The sequence below is a fragment of the Rhinolophus sinicus genome, linkage group LG10 (genome assembly GCF_036562045.2).
Source record: "Rhinolophus sinicus isolate RSC01 linkage group LG10, ASM3656204v1, whole genome shotgun sequence".
Classification (NCBI taxonomy): Eukaryota; Metazoa; Chordata; class Mammalia; order Chiroptera; family Rhinolophidae; genus Rhinolophus; species Rhinolophus sinicus.
The window spans coordinates 31,417,551-31,437,947 of record NC_133759.1 but is presented as its reverse complement, the minus strand read 5'-3'; the positions used below and the strand labels follow the sequence as shown (position 1 = coordinate 31,437,947).

Here is a 20,397-nt window from a genome sequence, read left to right as displayed (position 1 = left end):
GGCAACATGATTTCTGCTCATTAATGATTTCACACCCATAAAATTCAAACAGCACAGGGCTTTACCTTAGAGCACCCTATTCATGAAAGGGGCTCCTGCGGCTTCATTATCCTTCTTCCAGTTTATTCAAAATTGTTGAACGGAGAAATTATTCACCATATCCAGGAATATTTAATGCTGAATCTTGCAGTGTCTCATTTCAGGCCTAGAGAAACAGTTCTCAAAGAGTGGTCCAGGGACCCCTGGGAGTCCCTGAGAGCCTTTCAGGGCAGTCCAAAATCGAAACTACTTTCATAACAATGTTAAGATGTTGTTTGCTTTTTTTTTTCACGCTCATTCTCTCATGAGTACACAGTGAAGTTTTCCAGGTATTATATAACACGTAATATCACAATAGTCGAAATGCAAAGCATTTATAAGAATACAGCTGCCTTTTACTAAGCCAATTATATTTTTAAATTGTTAAAAATGTAAAACAATGTCACTCTTCTCAATAATTCTTTTCATTTTGGAAAATATAGGTAATTTTCACAATATGCAACAACATGGATGAACCTTGAAGACATTATGCTAAATGAAATAAGCCAGTCAAATACTGCATAATTCCACTTACATGGGGTATCTAAAATACTCAAATTCATAGACTCAAAGAATGAAATGGCGGTTGCCAAGGGCTGGGGTGAGAGGGTAATGGGGAGTTACTAATCAATGGCCATAAAGTGTTAGTTTATCAAGATGAGTAAGTTCTAGAGACCTGTATAAAGCTGTACCTATACTTGGAACACTCTTCCCAAGATACCTACTGGCTCACTCATTCACTTTCTTCAACTCTATTCAAAATTCACTTTCTTGGCCCATCTAAAATTTCAACCCCTCCCTGAAGCTTTCTATCTTCCTTCTTGCATTATGTGTTCTCTTGAGTATGCAACACTTTCCAACATTTTACATACATCTTATTTACTGTCCATCTCCCCCAGTTGAATGTAGGCTCCATGAAGGCTGAGCTTTTTGTCTACTGTGTTCACTACTTTGTTCACAATTCTCAGTGCATAGGAAATGCTGGGCATTGAGTGCTTGATCCATAATAGTTTTTAGTTGAATGGATAAATGAGGTTATATCCTGGTCTTAGTTTATTTGCTGCTAATGAACTTCTGCTTTAAAAAAAATTCTCACTTATGAGTTTGTAAAGCAGAAGTACCTGGACTATAGATGAATGCCCAACAGCAACCCTCCTAAGTGTGAGTTCCTCTGGGGCCTCCGTTCCTACCAGGAGACTAGCAAGATGGAAGTGCTGAGATTTGTTGCAGAGGTTCATAAGAGAGACCCTCGCGACTGGACTGCACAGTTCATGGAGGCCGTACATGAGGCCTTGGATGCTCTGAATGCTGCTGCAGCTGAGGCCGAGGCCTGGGCTGAGGCGAGAACCTGCATGGGGATTGGAGATGAGGCCATATCTGGGCCCCGGAGCTGGGATGACATTTGAGTTTGAGCTGCTGACCTGGGGTGAGGAAGGAGATTTTGGAGATCCTTGGTCCAGAATCCCATTTACCTTCTGGGCCAGATACCACCAGAATGCCCACTCCAGGTTTCCTCAGACTTTTGCCAGCCCCATTATTGGTGCTGGTGGTACAGCCACTGCCAAGTTTGCTGCCAGCTTTGGTGCCATTGGTTTCTTCTGGGTTGAGTGAGACGTTGGATATTGCTAACCAGTTGCAATAGTCTTTCCCCTGAGTGAGGCTGAAACCTCAGTTTCCTCCTAAACATAGCTATCTAGAGAGCCACATCCTGTTGACTGAAAGTGGCATGCAAGATAAATGTATTTGCTGTTCCTTGTCTATTGCTTTTTTCCCTTTGTATGCTGTCAAGTTTTATCAGAAATAAACATTGAAACGGCAAAGTGGAAAAAAAAAATTCTAGTTCATGGTAAATTTTGGAGAGAGAGTCTATGATTCAGCCCTACTTAATCAACTTAAGTCCAGCACTGAGTAACTTATATCCTCTACACCCCTTTCCAAGCCCTATTCTACATTATGGAGCTGGTTGGTCTGGTCACAGCACTACCTAGCTCATGCTACTCCATAAACTTTGCTCCTGAAAATTTGTACTTGAAATAATCTCTTCAGTCCTCTTTATACTTTGGAATTAAACCCATTCTTTCAAAATTATTGGTGATCACTTTATTGTAGACATACTTATTTCCTAAGATTCTACATTCCCTGATGGCATTAACACATATTTTCCGAAGTGGCTGGCAGAATACCTTGAACTTAGTAGATCCTCAGTAAATATTTGCTGATTTATATATTGGTGTAGAAAGCTAAATATAATCACAAGGTAGTATGTGATTAAGAGTAGGAGAGACAAAGTGCTATGGGAGTTGAGGGGTGAGGAAAAAAGAACAAAACACCTGTCTGGACTAACTATGAGAGAGTCTATAAGTCTTTACCATTAACAAAAATTAGTAATATAGTAGTAAAATAATTTTAAAAAATTATTTAGCATCACAGCAACTGTTCTGAGTGCTTTATATATGTTATTTTTTTTATTTCTCAAAACAACGCTGTGACATAGACACTGTTCCCGTCTTACAGATGAAGAAACTGAGGCACAGAAGTTTAGTAATTTGACCCAAATTATATGGTTAGTGACTGGCAAATCCAGAGCTTGAACCCAGACAGTCTGATTACAGAACCTGCTCTCTTGATAACTACATGAAAATTGGAAAAAAGGATTCATGTTTTTACAAGTGAAGGACATATTCATGTCCCAGGTCTGCTGCAACAAAGTACCACACACTTGGTGGCTTAAAACAATAGAAATTTATTCTGTCCCAATTCTGGAGATCAGAAGTCTGAAATCAAGGTGAGAATAGGGTTGGTCCCTTCTAGAGGCTCTAAAGGAGCATCTGTTCCATGCTTCTTTCTTAGCTTCTGCTGGCTGTTGACAATTCGTGGTGTTCTTGGCTTACAGATGCATCACTAGAGTCTCTAACTCTGTCTTCAGATCATCTTCTCAGTGTATATCTGTGTCTGTTTTCTCTTCTAAGGGATTGTCATTGGATTTAGGGCCCATCATAACCCAGAGTGACCTCATCTGACAATCATTACCTCAATTACATCTGCAAAGACCTTTATTCCAAATAACGTCACAGTCTGAGGTCCCAAAAGGACATATCTTTTGGGGACCACAATTCAACCCACTTCAGGAAGTAATTAAAGGCTGTTGGGTAGAGAAAAAACTTCATTGTAGGCTCACAAGGGTAGAACTTATGTGTCTAGCTGGCTTATGACTATATTCTGTATGCTCTGTTCCCAGCAGAGTAGGTGCTCAATAAATAGCTGTTGAAGTTTGAATGTTGATGAAAGTGGTATTCACAGAAAGCTTTGCTGAATGATCTGAAAGCCAAATTAGTACCTGCAGCAAGAAGATGGGTCAGGATACAAAGTTACCATGATACAATGTCGCCTACAAAGATAATGACCATGGGAAATCTCTAAAAGGAAGAATTCCAGAATTCCTAAAAGGAAGCCTAGAAAGAAGGAAAAAACAAACAAACAAACAGGTGGTTTTGAAGAGATTTCTATGGAACCAAACAAGGCAAAAGCATTTGAAGCTCAGTGTCGTGCGGGAGACCCGGCGGGGTCTCTCGTCCCGCTCCCCACACAAGAACGCAGGATATGGTGAGGCCAAAAAGGAACACCCACGGAGCCATAGGCAGGGGAGTCATACCACTATATTCTCTCTGGCGGCACTATACTCTCACTGGAGGCTGGATCCACACTGTCCGCAAACCGCCATCCGCGCTTGCCAGCCCAGCCGCCATCTTCTTGCTAGCCCCATTCTCCTCTTCTCTCTCTCTATCTCTCTGCTAGCGTGGCCACAGCAGTTATATTAGTGGCCAATGGCTCACTGGTTACAGCTGACAGCCAACTAGCCATAGCTGATGGCCATGCAATCACAGTTGATGGCCATTTACTACCTGAGCCAGCACCTGTCTATGTGAGGCCGAGAGCCTGGAAACTACTTTCTGGGGCTCTGCCCCCACACTCAGAGAGGCAAACTGCTACTTGAGAGAATAGAGTCAATTATAATCAGTCTTTCAGAAGAAAAAGAAACACCACTGGCCTTTTTTTAAATCACTACAAAGAATATAAAATTTCAGTCACATAGGAACCAAAATGAACAGACATTGCTTAAACCCCACAAGCACCTCGGAGATAGGAACTCACAAAGCATGGTTCCATATGCCAGGCTATGTGCTAAACAGACCATTATCCAACCAACAATAGACAGGAAGCATACCACACCAGACAGCATTCCCGGCCTGCTCTTCCCTGCTTCAACTGTCAGGCCTCACCTGCCTGTGTAAGCCTCACGGACGCAGGTTTTGGTAACTTGCTCCACGGATGTCCCTAATGACTGTTGACTATTTCACTTGACCTTCACCTCTAATTAAATTCTCTCCCCTCTTTAGTTTTGTGTAATCTGCTGGCTTGAACACTTCCGATTCATTAACATGATCAACTGGATTTCAATAAATATAATTTGTGTCCTTCACTGGTAAGGAGGGAATTGTTATTAGATAAAGTCTGAAAGGCTTCTGGGGCTTCCACCTGCCATATGTTTAGTCTGAGGCTGTGTAATGTTATCACGGTACTGGGCCCGGATACATTCTGGAGGCAGGACGGCAACCAAACACCTGTCATCATTTCTTCCACTTAGCGGAAAGCTGTCTTCTATTTAGGAGAAAATAACTTTCACTCGGCTGAAAGTATTATGGACTTGGGGCTGGGTCCCAGTGCAACACTAATTCTTTCATCTTTACCTCTTTGCACCTCAGTGTTCTCATGTACAAAAAAGAGTTATTAATATGTGTTGTCAGTATTTCCCAACTAAGAATTAGAAAATGAGGAAAACGGAATGTTTTGTGAGTTTGATTTTCAGACAGTTGAAATATAAGACCTGCTGACTTCTGAGCATACACAAGACTGAGCCTTGGTCCCTCAAAGTGGAGGGTCACACCCAGCCTGCCTTCCATCAGAGCAGAAATTCCAAACCCTCCCCACCATCTTGATAAAATAAATGACATCAGAGGCATATCCTGTGGCAGTGGCAGACCCAAGATAAAAGCAACACTGACCCTCTAACCACAACTCCCACTTTTCTCTCGCACTAAAAACAAAAGGAATGGAAGTTATATTATTAGGGTAATCTAGAATCTGCTCCAACTAAATTTTAAGAAAATCTCTTCCAAATTTCAGAAAATTCTGAGGACACTTTATAGTTGTTTACAACATATGGTAGTCAAAAAATACTGTTTGAACATGTCACTATGCTACTTTTTGGGCATGCCCTTCTTTAAAATAAATATGGCCTGCTTATCTCACCAGATTCATGGTAAGAATCAAATGATTTAACTACACACATAGAATCATATCTGGACTATTCTAATTCCACGTGTAGCCCTAAGGCAGGCAAAACCATACATTCATCAGAAATGGGCGCAGACTTTTCCCTATCTTAGAAATCTATGCTACAGAAAAGCAGCCTGAGGAAATTTCTTTACATTCTAATGTAAGGGAAACTAATAGAAAACTCAGAGCAAGTTATTTAAAACCAGGAAGTCATTTACACGAGCATACACCCACCAAGTAAAGTGCAGAACAAATCCATATGTATCAGACACACTTCCTGATTTCATTACAAACCCAGAGCACAGGTCCATAAAAATAACGGCATGCGTTTCCTGCAGGCATCGCCAAGGTCAACATTATGCCTATGAAGCTCTATACTTCAATCTACTGAATTTGGCCTAAGTCCCAAACGAGACAATGGTGGAAAACCTAATGTATATTCTTGCCCTTATTATGCTTCTTATCACAAAATATATTTGCACTTATAATGTATTTAGAGAAAATAGCTGGAAATTTTAGCTGTCAGTCTATGGGCTGGAGATGGCTGGCAAAGGAGCATCTTTCAAAGAAAGAATCTGTTCCCAGGTTCTACTTCTGGGTAGAAGAGTGACATCCCTGACTGACCAACAGGAGAACACACATATTTGCAGGGACTTGGCTTTGATTCTAGGAGCTGTCTACAGTCTTGACAAAGAAGATAATTTTTCTTGGTACTAAAAGAACATACCCGGATGGACATAATTAGACCATAATTTGGCAGGTGGAACTAACCAACTTGAGTGATTTTTATAGTTCTCATAAATGCAAAAAAATCTATAGCAAGTAAAAGTATTATATTCCAAATCATACTTAATTCATATTTATAGTGACAATATTTATAAGCTATAAGTAGAAGGCCTCCAGGGTGGTTAAAAACTGAAACATTATTCAGAACCAATTCAAAGATTTTATGTGGAGCTTGAGAAAACATGCAGCGTGCTTTGATACTGCATTCTTTTAGTAAGAAATTGTTGTGCACCTTCTATGTTTCATGTGCTGTGCTAAGCTCCTTCTCTACCATCTAATTTATTCCCCACTTAACCCCCAAACTGGGTATTATTATTATTCCCATTACACAGTGAGGAAATGGTGGCTTGGAAATATTAATTTTTTTTCCCCAAGTCCACACAGCTGGTAAATGGTAGAAGCAGGAAAAAGATAAAATCTGGCTCCAAATCTTTTTGAAATACACCCGTGGCTTCCAGTCTGGTGCAGTTTGGTGAAATATCCATGGATATTCCAAAAGTTTTAGCTATTCTTACTTTATTGGAGGTCAGGTTACTCTAAGTCAGAGAAATTATCGAATTATAGACCGTTTATCCAAATACTCCTTTATGCATCTCAAGCATATAGAATGACTCAAATTAACCTTTGTGGCATCTATCGAGGGATACCTCTCCGATCTCCTTCCAAGAACTTGCTGAACAGCTAGGTGCAAGGCGTGCAGTGGGCTGACAGCCTCCGACTGCAGCATTTGAGAATCTGTTGAGCATTTGAGCTGGTAGAGATGGTAGGGTACAGCATTTCTGCCCAATGTGGGGTTCGTCATGGGAAGTCTTTGATCCAGAACGCCCCAGGGGGCTGCCTGAGGGACACACAGAACTCTTCCTACCCACCCCCCTTCCTTGTCATAGGTGTCAGGCTTGCATCACAGTCTGAAGACTCCTATCTGCTCCTGATCCCACTCCCATTACTCTTGTAATAGAAATACCCTCAGTACATCTGTTATACTTCTAAGTCTGCCTTAGTGTCTGCTTCCCAGAGGACCCAGATGACACAACCACTGAACAATATTTTCATCAAGAGAGCCTACCAAGCCTGTTAAAAAACAGAGTAATCCACCAACCAGTGTTTGCTCATGCTCTGTCATATGTAAAATACCTGGATTCCATGGGGAGACTAACCTGCTGCAAACAAAAAAGACAAGTGTGTACCTATAACACAGACTATACTTTATAAAACCCTTTTCTTCCCATAATGTATACATTTAGCGAATACATTAAGGCATCTGGGAGAATTACCTTATGGTAATGTGACCACTTCTATTAAACTAAATACTATTCTACAGTTATTGCATAAGAGGAAACCATATTTTTGCACTGTTGGTGGCTTACATAAGAGATTATTTAAATGTAGGGTTACCTACAAAGAAAGAGGCAATGGCTACGGGACTCAAAAAGCATGCCTGGAAGATTTCCATTCCCATGTCTCTGAAACCCCTTTATTTTTCATCTTTGCAGTATCCATCTGGTAAAATTAGATTACCATTAAGAAGAAAGAGAAAAAAAATTACAGGAGAACACCAAAGTACACAAATTAGCCTCTTCGGACAACTTGTTATTCTATTACTTCCTCAACTACATTAATCTCTGTGAGAAATATATGCTGTTTATGACAAAAAGCATTATAAGAACTATTCCCTGGGTTTAGTCATTCATCCAACAAATGTGTACCAAGCGGCAGCTCAGAGCAGCGACTGTGTCGGGAGGGGAGCACACAATGACGACTAAGGCAGACGTGGCCCGTGTTCTCATTGGGCTACAGGCTAGCTCAGTGCTTCCCAACCTTTAATGTGCATCGGAATCACTGAGACTTGGTTAAAAATCCATCTTCTAACCCAGTACTTCTCAGGTGGGGTCTGGGAGTCTCTGTTTTAACGAGTTGTCAGGATGTGAGTGACGCTGGTCCTCAGACGCGCTCTGAGTAACAAAGGCTGGGCTTGTGGGCTCCCAGCTGCTGTGCTGTGACACTCCCCCGGGTTGTGAGCGCTTTGCTGGGGTGCCATCAAACTTGAAACAGGGAACACTGTCAATGTAACAGGAGACATATACTTTGACTGTAATGCCTATTGGGTGGAATTTTGAGCTGAGAGATCACTGACTATAGGAGTATGATTTACTGAGAGTAAAAAGTAAGAGGTGAGTAAGAGGGGTGACATCAAGATGGCTGCAGAGAACGATGGAGTTCTGGGAACAGGTGGGAACGTGGCCCGTGAGCATGCTGGTGCAATCAGGACACTGACCCACTCTCCTCATCAATGACACACAGGGAATGGGGTCAAGGGAAACAATAAAAAATCGTTTACCCACACCCTGCTGTTTCTTAACCAGCCGTCACTTTCTAACCCTCTTGAGTATACCACTAACATTTCTCACGCAGGGTGCCATGAACACACAAAGGTTAGTCTTGTTCAAAATATGTAACCTCACAAATAAAAGGAGGCCAAACATATAACTGCAGATCATTTTCTCATAAGCAACTGCTTATGCAAATTGTTTACTTATTATATCTTAAAACGAGGTCGTGGGGAGATAGAGGGTAGAGGGAAGAAGAGGAGTTGACTTAATTCTATGCTGTTTGGAGCCAGGAAAACAAGCCATGCAGAGGTAAGCTGGGGAAGAGGAGCTGGGTTTGTTCATTTCCCCTAAATTCAAAGGAGAAATTAACCTGAGATATTAAAGTGGTCAAATCATTTTGATCTCTACAACGCTAAATGCTCAGGTGCAAAATGCAGTGAAAGACTGCAGGCACCTCAAACTCATCTACAAACATGTACTTAGCCAGATATTTAATAGTCAGAAGAAACTCCCATTAGGAATTTAAAGCCAGAAGGAGACAGCCGGGCCAGGCAAGGTATTAGCAGGAAAGGCTGATCAAGGTTAGCTGTGAAGCTGGGTATGTAGAGTTACCCTGCACATTCATAAAACTGTATCCTGACCTGTGGACACCAATGCACAGAATGGGAAGATGAATTTATGAAGAACCGATCTGGCAATGTCAGAGACAAGCCTAACTGGTGAGCTGCAAATGCTGGCAACATCACAAACACACTTTCTGTAGACAGACGCAGAAGAATGACTGTTTAAGAATAAGCCAAATTCATTATACTCCTCATACATAAACATACTATTACGAAACATGACAATTATTTTCAACCTTTTTGAAGGTTTCCTATTTTTATGTTTGATTTTTTTTTTTTTTTTTAACAAACAAGAGAAAAAGTCAGAGTATATTGACAAAAGGCATTAAATACTACGGTTCCTTGCTGGAAGCTTTTTTTTTTTTCTTTTCCGGAGACATGCTATTTCACTTCAAAAAATAAAAGAGTTGACAAGTGAATCTAGGAGGTAGCTGATACTGATGTGGCTTTCCCTGCCACAAAACAAACCATAAAGCCCTTTTACAAAGATCAGGGAGGACAAATTTAAATTATGCCTATCACAAATACCTAAAGTCTGGCCTAAACACCAAAGCAAAAGATTTCAATCGCTTCGACACAAATGAACACATGACTCACAGATGGTTATGTGACTGGAAGCAGATACTATCCCTAGGGCAGTTGAGCTTCCTTTGGATATCGTAATGATGCTCTCTAGGTGGTGGGCACGTGAGCCCTGAGTACAGCTGTGAAACTTGCACACATGAAAAATAATTTCATCATCTAAAAGAAAACCATATTGTGGTATGTCCAAAATGCTGCCTGCAGCACGCATTGTATGAGGTTTTAGCCTATTATACCAGGGGTGTCAACAAAATGTATACAAGGGGACACTTTGTCAATGTTGCTTAAGCAGTAGTTCACTGTAATCAGAAGGGTCTAGATGCTGATGGTAACCACTTTGAGCACCTCTTACAACTGCAGAAGTCAAACGTGACTTGTATTCATCTTTTGTTACTGGTATATATTGAGCATTATAATTTTCATAGTTTGTTCCTTTCTTAAAATAGGTATACATTTTTTTGGCACCCTCTTTATTTTGTATTCTATCCTACTTTAAAGCTATCATTCATGGGCCGGCCCGGTGGCTCAGGCAGTTGGAGCTCCATGCTCCTAACTCTGAAGCCTGCTGGTTCGATTCCCACATGGGCCAGTGGGCTCTCAACCACAAGGTTGCCAGCTTCGATTTCCTGCAAGGGATGGTGGGCAGCGCCCCCTGCAACTAATGATTGAACACGGCACCTTGAGCTGAGCTTCCACTGAGCTCCTGGATGGCTCAGTTGGTTGGAGCGTGACCTCTCAACCACAAGGTTGCCAGTTCAACTCCTGCAAGGGATGGTGGGCTGTGCCCCCTGCAACTAGCAACGGCAACTGGACCTGGAGCTGAGCTGCGCCCTCCACAACTAAGACTGAAAGGACAATAACTTGGAAAAAATCCTGGAAAAATACACACTGTTCCCCAATAAAGTCCTGTTCCCCTTCCCCAATAAAATCTAAAAAAAAAAAAAAAAGCTATCATTCATGCTCATTTAATTTTCTGCTTAATTGATTAATTCCAAACCTGAATCACGATAGGCTGAGCAAGGCCACTTAAGGATGCTCTCTGCCTGACCAGCAGGGCCCTTGGTTTAATAACTACCATATAATTTATATACAGTTAAGGAATGGACCACGGAATCACATACAGCTTTCCCAGGTGAGAAACTTATTTTGAGATGTCCATGGGTGTTGCCTTCCTTTATGAATAACTGATGTTCTGGGGACTGATTTTCCTCTTATTTCTATTATGTCTGCTGAGGACACAACAGTGAAGTGGCTGGTTGGGCAGGTGTTATTCTGCATCCAGTTTAATTTTTCATATTAGATATAATCTTTTGAATTTCAGTTAGAGGCACCTACCCAGTTTGTCACGTGGAAGGAACACTCTAAATTATTAAAAATGCCTCAGGGGGAGAGTCAGGGCATCTTCATTCAATATTAGATTCATTCTAATTATCCTCTTGAGCTCAGAAAATTAGGGAGTGACTGCAGGAGTAAATACGAGTCAGGCGGAAACGCAAATATAACTCAGTGGAATACGTGACAAATCTGAAACAAAAGCACCATTGATTTATATTTATAAATCAAATCCTTAAGACAGCTAAAGCTCTGGAAACGGTGGGACATCTAGGAATACAGAAGTGACTGCTGGCATTTGGTCTTCTTTTCTGAGGGCTAACGAGCCAGGCAGCTCCACCACCTTCTCTGTCTGGGCCAGAGTTTGGAGTCTGAGCTATTGTTCTGTGTTCTTTTATGCTCAGGCTGCTTTCGTGGGGACTGGGTCCTGCTGGTCTGGTTCCCGCCACACCAGTGTGGGTCCCCCACTATAAAGGCTGACAAGAGGAGCTGAGGGATCCCAGACCCTCATCTGTAAGTAGCCAATTTTCTGCCTGAGAGAAGGCCCCCAAACTCTGTTAGCACTCATTATGGAAGACAACGTTGTTGTGTTGACATTAGAAGAAAGCCCTGTGATCATTTTCAGGAGTAAGGACTTTGTGTCCTAAGTAATAGGACTCCTTCCCAGCTGGTTTCACAACCTCACCCAAGTCTCTTCCGGCCAGTCATTAGCTACAAGAAAGACGGAGGGGCATTAGTTATGATGTTTTCTTTGTTTTTTTTCCTGGGTATCTATGTTTTTTTTAAATAATTAACTCTATTGAGGTATAAATTATAGATGATAAAACGCACTCATTTAAAGCATAGGTATATATAGAGTTCAGTGAGTTTTGACAAATATACACGTCTGGGTAACTATCACCATAACCACGGTATCAAACTTTTCAATCACAACAAAACTTTCTCTTGTGCCCTTTCGGAGTCAATTCCCACCACCACAACCCCCAGCCAACCACTGGCCTCATTTCCATCACTATAGATAAGTGCTGCTACTTCTGGAACTTCATAGAGGTGGAATTATTCAACATGAACTCTTTTGTTTGAGGCTTCTTTCACTCATCACAATGGTTTTGATATTCATCCGTGTCAATATTACTGTGTGTATCGACAGTTTGTTTCTTTTTATTGCCAAGTAGTATTACATTGCACAAATAAACTACAAGTTTTTTTAGCCATTAACCTGTTGATTGACACTTGAATTATTTCTAATTTTTGGTACTCTGAATAAAACTGCTAAAAACATCTGTATACAGATCTCTTGTAGACATATTTTCATTTCTCTTAGGTAACAATAAGTGGAACTGCAGAGTCAGTAGACGTTTTCTTTTCCAAAAATTGAAACCATAAAAATACACCATTGTCTAACAGAGTTCAAATCACCTGATTTCTACTTGTACATTTAAAAGCAAGGGATGACACCATAAGTGAGAGCAGCCCACAACTTGAGAGGGCACGTGGACATCCTACGGGCAAGCAGAGTAGGACCCCCTTGGGTCAGAGCTTTGAGCACAGCGAAGGCACTCAGGGCTTGCTCAAGCAGAGACTGAAAAGGAAATGAAAAGGTGCCAGCTGCTCAGGCTGTGAGTGGGCAGCCAAGGACTACTCCGGTGCAGCCTCCACATGTGAAAGGCTGGGTTGAGAGCGACGTTCTGGGTGGGCCTGGGACCCAAACGTCTCAGGCTATTCCAGCTGTGCAAGAAACGCTTTTTTAAAATTTTTCCCCTTAAGAAACGTTATTCTGAAACTGAACTGTGAGTTGCTGAGATAAGGCTAGAGTGCAATGAAGTGCCTGGCAAAAATTAATAATGTGCAAGAAATCATCAGCATTACATATAAGTATTTAAATGGGGATCATTTCTTTAATTTTCCAGTTGTGCTTTCTCATATGATTATAGTGGCTATCCGTGACTTTGGCTAGATTAAATCAGCCGTAGTCCACTAAATGCATTACAAATGTAAATCATGTCTTACCCTATCTTCTTTCTCTGCAACTAACTCCTTACATCCCAGAGGGAATTTTCCAATTCAATATCAAAGACTAATTAAACATTTGGTATAGAAGCTTTAAAAAAAGTGACTGTAATTTTATTTCACATATACATGCTAGATAAAAAATAAACAACAACAAAAAATCCCCTCCTCTGGATGCTGAAAGTTTGGAATCAAGTTCTTCTAAAAGACAAAGAGAATGGGAACACAATGAACCACTTCATGGTTCATCAATAAATTAAAGTCTGTGTCAGACTTTCATGATTAAGCTGTGAGGTCACTAATCACCTTGTAGTTGCCTACCATTCTTCTAATCAATCATCAACCCAAAGGTTACATTTTCATAGTTCTAAGTCTCCCTTTTCAATTTAATATGTAAGGAAGAACAGAATTCAGAAAATATGCACTTGCAGAGAGGAATAAATAAGGGAAATGTTTAAAAGTATTTTACAAGGCTTTTGGCCGACTGAAAGTACCATGCATTTTGAATCTTACAGCTGATTACAGACATCTAAGAAGTTTCCTTAGAGCTCATGCTATAAGGAGGTCAAAGGAGAAGATTTCACCATTGCCGGTTTGGCTAATAAATCAACACACAGTCTACCATACCGAAACCTCCATGCAAAAAAAAGAAAGGAGAAGTAAGTAAGACACCAGCTGGAGTCTCTAGCTACTACAGTTCACAATAATTAACAAAGAGACACACAAAGAATCTCTGCCTTTTGAAAGTCCAATGCACTTGATGTGTTTGTCTGTTTCTTGCAAATCTATTGCGCTTACCCACTACCTCCAAATACATACACTTTGATGGAAATGGAAAGGGCGATGCACTAGAAAGCAGAAGTTTTAGAGTCCTTGAGCAAATTATTTAATATCCTTGGCTCTTATCTATAAAATGAGTAATAAGCACTTGTCCTACATGAAACCCAGAGGCTGGGCCCAGACTTGTTGATCCGAGATCACCCATTCAGCCTTTGACCTGGGGCTTGCTCTCTGTAGATGGCAATGGCTCTGCCCTCCAGCAGAGCACAAGCAGTCCGTATCCGGTGCTGCTCAATGACCTAAGTCTCAGGAAAGAAAAGCCCATGGGATATTCCTGCTTGTGGAAAACAACAAATAATATGTAAGAGTTTAAGATACAAATCCACCTGACATATACATTTGTCAGTGACGTCGGCTACCAGGTGGCTCCCACAACAGCATTTTAAAAGTTGGCAAATGCGAACCTAAAGAGCTTGGTCTCCTTACAGCTAAAGGAGGTAGCACAAGCTCTCATAGCTCCATCGAAAGACGTCAGATGCAAATCTGGGCTGAGAGGACCAGTCCATCCAACCTTCACTACCTTCATTCTCAATTTAAGAAAAGGATTCAACTACTGCCACAGAGAGTTGTTACACCCCTGTGCAGCCAAGAGAATGTATGTCACAGATCTCTGCTACCAGGAGCATAACTAGCTAAGGGCCCAGCTACGGTGCCCCCAAATCTGTGCCTACATTCTCTCGGAGGCTACTACACCTCCCCACGGGCAACTGCCAGAGTGCAGCAGGAATACCCAGGCAGGCCTCTGAAGGCTGACTTGACGTAAGGACTTCTGATGCCATTGGCTGCCTTTGTCTGCCTCAGCAGACCAGAACACGACCAACAAACCTCCTCTCTTTTCACTTGAAATAAGACTGAATCATGCTCTTATAGTTCTCTCAGCCTTTTGCAGCTCCTTTCCTATTTCCTTTTGTACAGGCATTTCCCCTAACAATATCTTTGCACTTTTAGTCCCATCTTGGCATCTGCTTCTCAGACGTCCAGACTGACACAGCCTTCATTCATTTATTCATCCATTCACCCATCTATCCATCCATCCAACCATCCATCCATCCATCCATCCATCCATCCATCCATCCACCCACATACCCAGGAAATACTTGTTGAGTGTCTACAACATGGTGGCACTCTGTCCTAGGCACTAGGGAGAATGTACAAGATTGAGAAGACATCCATATTCCTACCCTTCTCTTCAGAGTCACAGCCTGCTTCCTTTTCCTTGGCTCATACTGTATGCTGGGCACTGAGCTAAGAGCACATCACACGTCTAGTCTTGGTTTTTCCCAGCAACCCTTAAAGGAGGTATTATTCTTGTTTCCTGGATAAGAAAACTGAGACCTAGAGAGAGCAAGTTGCCAGGGGCTTCCCTGACAGCCAGCTTTTTTTCACTCCAAAACTCATGTTTTCAATCATTAGGCTATGATGTATTCCTCCGATTTGGGTGACAGCTCTGAGTACATCTTTTTCTGCCAATGACTGTACATCCAAATAGTTGATTTTCCAAAGCCTGACTTCAGTTTTTTGCTTTAAATTTATGAGGGTTGGGAAACCACTTACAGAGGAGAGAAGCACTCAGGGCACTCACTGTCACACACTGTCCCAAAGTCAGGTTAATGACAATGCTGTTTAACCCGCACAGAAGAGGTCCTTGCCTGGTATGAGCTTCTAAAGCACCTTCACTATTACGAAGGAGATAGGAGAGGACAGACAAACCCCTTGGCTTCTCTGCTTTTCATCCTGGTCTCAGCCCAGCTCTGGCAAACTGATGGAAGGGGGTCACATACAGCCAGGGCTTCTCTCAGAGGCCAGCCAGGCCTCCCGCAGGGCCAGCCACACCAACCCATGTGTCAGCTGAAAGCACCCTTCTCCTGCAAACACATACCATGATCTCCAAGGTCAGCTATCATGGCCTCTCCTCTTGACTCAAGCATGCTGGGGTCCAAGGAAGGAATGAGCTGAGACTCAGGCAGCTTCTCTGAAGTTGGGCCATCAAATTCCTTGTGGAAGACAATTAACGATTCATGAGAAACTACCAAATATGAAACAATATTCTTGTTTAGAAGACTATTTGGAAACAAAAGCCTGCTAATCCTCTCCTTACATATGACAACATTTCAAATTTCAAGACGGCAGGTTGGGATAAGAGAAACAGCCTTGAATCAACTCGACATGTGACCTTGGGCAAAGCATTTAACCTCCTAGGGCCTCAGGTTCAGGGCCATGACTAGGCTAAGGCAAGCAGAGTGCCCAGGGTACAGAACTGAAGGTGACACTGACTTTCAGGCTCATACAGGAGCAGGACTGACCTGCAGCTGAGGACAAGTACCTTCTTCAATTTTGCACCCAGGGTGTCACACTTAGTTCACCCTAGTCCGGCCCTGCTCAGATTCCTCATCTCAAAATTACAGGTATTGGTGTAGATGTCTTCCAAGTTCTCTTCTAGCTTTAAAAGTTCTGTGATCTATGAATTCCAATTTCCTAAAAGAAAGAGATCTAAGAGGCCACATGAAAGAATTCAAAACTTCAAAAAAATAAAAACACAAATTTCTCAAATTAAGTTATTCTCAAAGTAACTATTAATAGTTACTTCAATAAATGGTTTTGCCTTTTTTCCAGGTGTGTGTGTGTGTGTGTGTGTGTGTGTGTGCTTATGACCTAGAGCTAATGATGAATTGATCTATTTTCCTTGATAAATATACCTCATACTCCAAAAGTGTCTTCTTATTAAAAACAGAAAGTTCAAACTAATCTTAAATGAATAAATAAAACAAAGCTGTGACACACTGGTGTAGCATTGGTGAAAATACAGTCAAAATATTTTTAAGAAGTCCATTTAGTGTACTGTATAATAATAGTTGCATGAGATGAAACTGATTTGAAATTTCCCAGGATCAGTGATAGCACACAGAGAACTTTAAGAACAGAGAACACTGGCTGTGTGAAACGTGTTTTTACGTGTACTTCAGAAATTATTTGAAAATAAGTATTTCGACTCTCAACTGACTTTGATTTGCTGAGTTTCTCTTTGAAGAGAAGAGACAGAATTGTTATAATTGCTTCTCTTAGAAAAAGAAGGACTTGACCTCATCTTTGACACACGTTACTATTTCATGTATGGAGACTCGACCTGCTATGCACTTTTCACAGAAACCCAATTTTGACACCTTCACACGTGTATACGCCACTGGATAAAAGAAAGACTGGGCTTATTGTGTGTATGACGGTATCTACTTGTTTTTCAGCTACCATCCTTTAAAGAAAGAGTGCCTAACGTGACTCTACATTCAACTATGCTTCAAGATTTCAAAGTCCAAATTCAGCCAAGCAGAAAATGTCTGCCAAAATAAAAAGCCCTGTCATTCAGGGTCTGAAAAAACAAAACAAGCCGCTCTCCTAAATGCCTCAAAGAATTATTAAAACATGTTTAAGAGGTGACATATTTAGCCCATTCTCTGCCCTAACTCTGATTCTATCTCCTACAATTACTTTTGAAATATAAAGTGGTTTGCTTCAGCTGGCACGGGAGATGGAAGAAGGAATAGAATATAGAGCTCCAACGAGGTCAGGGAGAAATGAAATCATAAATATGCGTCTGGGCAAAGACAGGAGCGTTGTCCTCTTCCTTTTCTCCTTCGTCACATTTTTCTTTAGCCTCTTGCATTTGATGAATTCAACTTCTTTCTTATATTTTGTTGCATCTTTTTCAGCTCAATCACTTTCCTTGAGTATTGAAAACCCTTCAATCCCTCTGTTAAATGTTTGGCTTCCTGTGTTCTCCCTCCTTTGTTCTCTGCATAGCATTAAACGGGCCTCACTATTGTGCCTGTGAATATGATAAAACTTGCCTCTTCTCTGCCTGGTCTCCCTTCATTCTCCTCCAGCAGCTAACAAGAAAGCCTTCCCTCAGGTCGCTCCTCCTCTTCTTCCACTCCCATGAAATGCTTTCCTTCCTAAAGCTATTATAAGCTTTATTCCTCCGTGGCTTTTCCAGGTCTTCCTTTATCTGAGGTGAGCTACTTCTTTCAAGAGCCACAATTTCTGCCCATTATTCATCAGCGTGTGATTCTGGACCAGCAGCATCGGAATCACCAGGAAGCTTGTTAAGAATGCAGCCTCCAGGCCCCATCCCAGGCCAACCCAATCAGAACCAACAGTTCAACAAGACCCATCGGTGATTCCGGTGCATTTTGAAGTTTGAGAAGCTTTGTTATAAGCCCTAAGAATTCGGAGGAGGGTCAATCGATTGTGGATCTGAGAGGTCAAAGGTTTTTCTGAAGAGGAGCTGACATTTGAAAGAGCAGATGGGATGCTATTGATGGGCCAGAGGGAAATGGTTGATGTAATTGCACAAAAGAGGGCAAGAGACCTGGGGGTATTAAGCAACCCTGTCTGCAGAACTCAACCAGCTAGAAGAGGATTTACCTTCAGGAGCAAACTATCTGCCTAGAGCATTTCCTGCCCCCACCAACATGCAAACTAAGGAAATATGCAGCTGGGAAGTTCAGGGCCAAAGATGTTGGTGAGACTAAATCTTAGAGGATCAAAGAATGAACCAACATCTCTGGCCAAGACAGCATCAGGCACTTCACTTCCTGTTCCCTCTGTTCCTTGCTGATGGAAAGGGGATGGAATTGGGAAGAACTAGGTAGACAGTGTGGAAGTTATAAGTGGGGACTTCATAAAATCTTTGTGACAGACTCTTTGTTTAAGTTGGGCCAAGATCTGGACTCATGTCTGGCTCGCATATTCTGCGGAGCAATGTATACGCGTAGCTAACAAAATCTCCCGAGATTTTGCCTGCACTATGGTCTCAGTCTTTTTATTTGTATTTTTTTAAGTGTGTTTTTCCAGGACCCATCAGCTCCAAGTCATGTAGTTGTTTCAATCTAGTTGTAGAGGGTGCAGCTCCCAGTGGACCATGTGGGGATCGAACCAGAAACCTTGTTGTTAAGAGCACCGCGCTCTAACCAGCTGAGCTAACCAGCCACCCTCGGGTCTCAGTCTTAAGTTCCTTAAAGATCCCCCAACGGTTTGACCCTGGTTTATAGGAGGGACAGGACCTAATATCGTGTAGTTGTTTAACACTGATGATAATCGTACCAGAAATGAAAAAGAATACAAAAATGATTATTATGAAGGGTCAATGAAGCAAAGCAAAAAAGTAAATTATCAGACACTAAAATGTAAGATCATACTTGAAACTACATTTTTATTTGCCATATGGTAATTTCACGAGTAAAGAAAGTTATTCAGGTTATTTCTTAATTGGAGTAACATTGCTTAACGACATTATATAATTTTCAGGTGTACAAGATTATAATTCAACATCTGTGTACTCTAAAAATATTACCATATCTGTACTGCTCAATTTCCAATCTTAGCGGATAAAATCCCAGGTGTCCCTAAATATTCCAGAAAAAAAAAAGTCCCAGTTTCTATCAGTAGATTGAACAAGTAGTTTACATATATTAACAAACACAAGATTCTTATGTCAGCCTTCCTGGGAGGACCTGTGGGAATTTGCAGTTCTCAGTTCTGTGGGGAAGAAAGCTGACAGACCTAAGGAAGACAACCCACCTCCACAAGTTATCATTTCAGGGCCTAGAAAGTGTCTGGGGAGCTGAAGAAAGGCACCCAGTGCTCAGAGGGCCGTCAAGTGGTGACATCAAGACTCTTCTTCGGGTAGGGCTCTGACAGCACTGCTGACCCCATGCACTTCCAGCCAACAATTCTCCATTCACCAGGTTCCGTGAGCAGGAACAATCCCATTTCCCATGACTCTGGGGCCCTCAACAGACCCCACAGCTGGCTTCACATCACAGAGTGGGAGATGGATGGAGAAAGGGCAGTGGGACTGAACACATATCACCAACGTCCCCACATTGTCTGCTAAAGGGTCCAACAGAGGGAGACGCTTAAGGTCAGAGGAGATTGGCCCCCCTTTCTGGTCCAACTTTGGATTTTCAGAACTCTAAAGCACTCACAACCACTAGATAATTGAGAAAGGTGAATAACCTCTCAGAGCGAGGCAGAAAACCAGTGTTCCTAGGCTGTGCCTGGCTGAGAGTGAGTGCAGCTGGGGGCTCCTGCATGCCCCCGGGTTCGGAGCCCTCTGATTACTGAGTTACAGCAGAATGAGCATCCTTGGACTTCAGGGATCATCCCCAGAGCCTCAGGGAGCTTAGAAGAAATCTCCCTCAGATGCAGGGATCTCCAATGAACAAACAGAATTTGAGGCAGTTAAGTTCTCCATAAAAATGACCCCTTCCCAGGATGCTTTTACCAGAAGAGCCAGGATTTGGTGTTGATGTCTGTTGTGCAAATAGGACCCTGAAGAAAGACTACATTAAGTATCACAGCGTACACCAAGGCCTATGGAGATATTTTTAACCATTAGAGAAAATAGTATTTGCTATCCAGGGGTTTGAGATGCTGAGGACATGAATTTGGAGTGCGTGCCACGTGGATTTGCCACGCAATTT

General features: G+C 41.8%; 1 protein-coding gene across 8 annotated transcripts in view; it reads right to left on the bottom strand.

Annotated features, from left to right (window-relative positions):
- The window catches only part of NEK11 (NIMA related kinase 11), a 192,279-nt gene that overhangs the window by 81,339 nt on the left and 90,543 nt on the right, over positions 1-20,397 (bottom strand). For all 8 annotated transcript variants that reach the window (XM_074312832.1, XM_019725963.2, XM_074312833.1 and 5 more), the window contains one exon: positions 15,798-15,912. In XM_074312832.1, the coding sequence (XP_074168933.1) occupies positions 15,798-15,912 (115 nt within the window). The remainder of the gene's footprint in view (positions 1-15,797; positions 15,913-20,397) is intronic.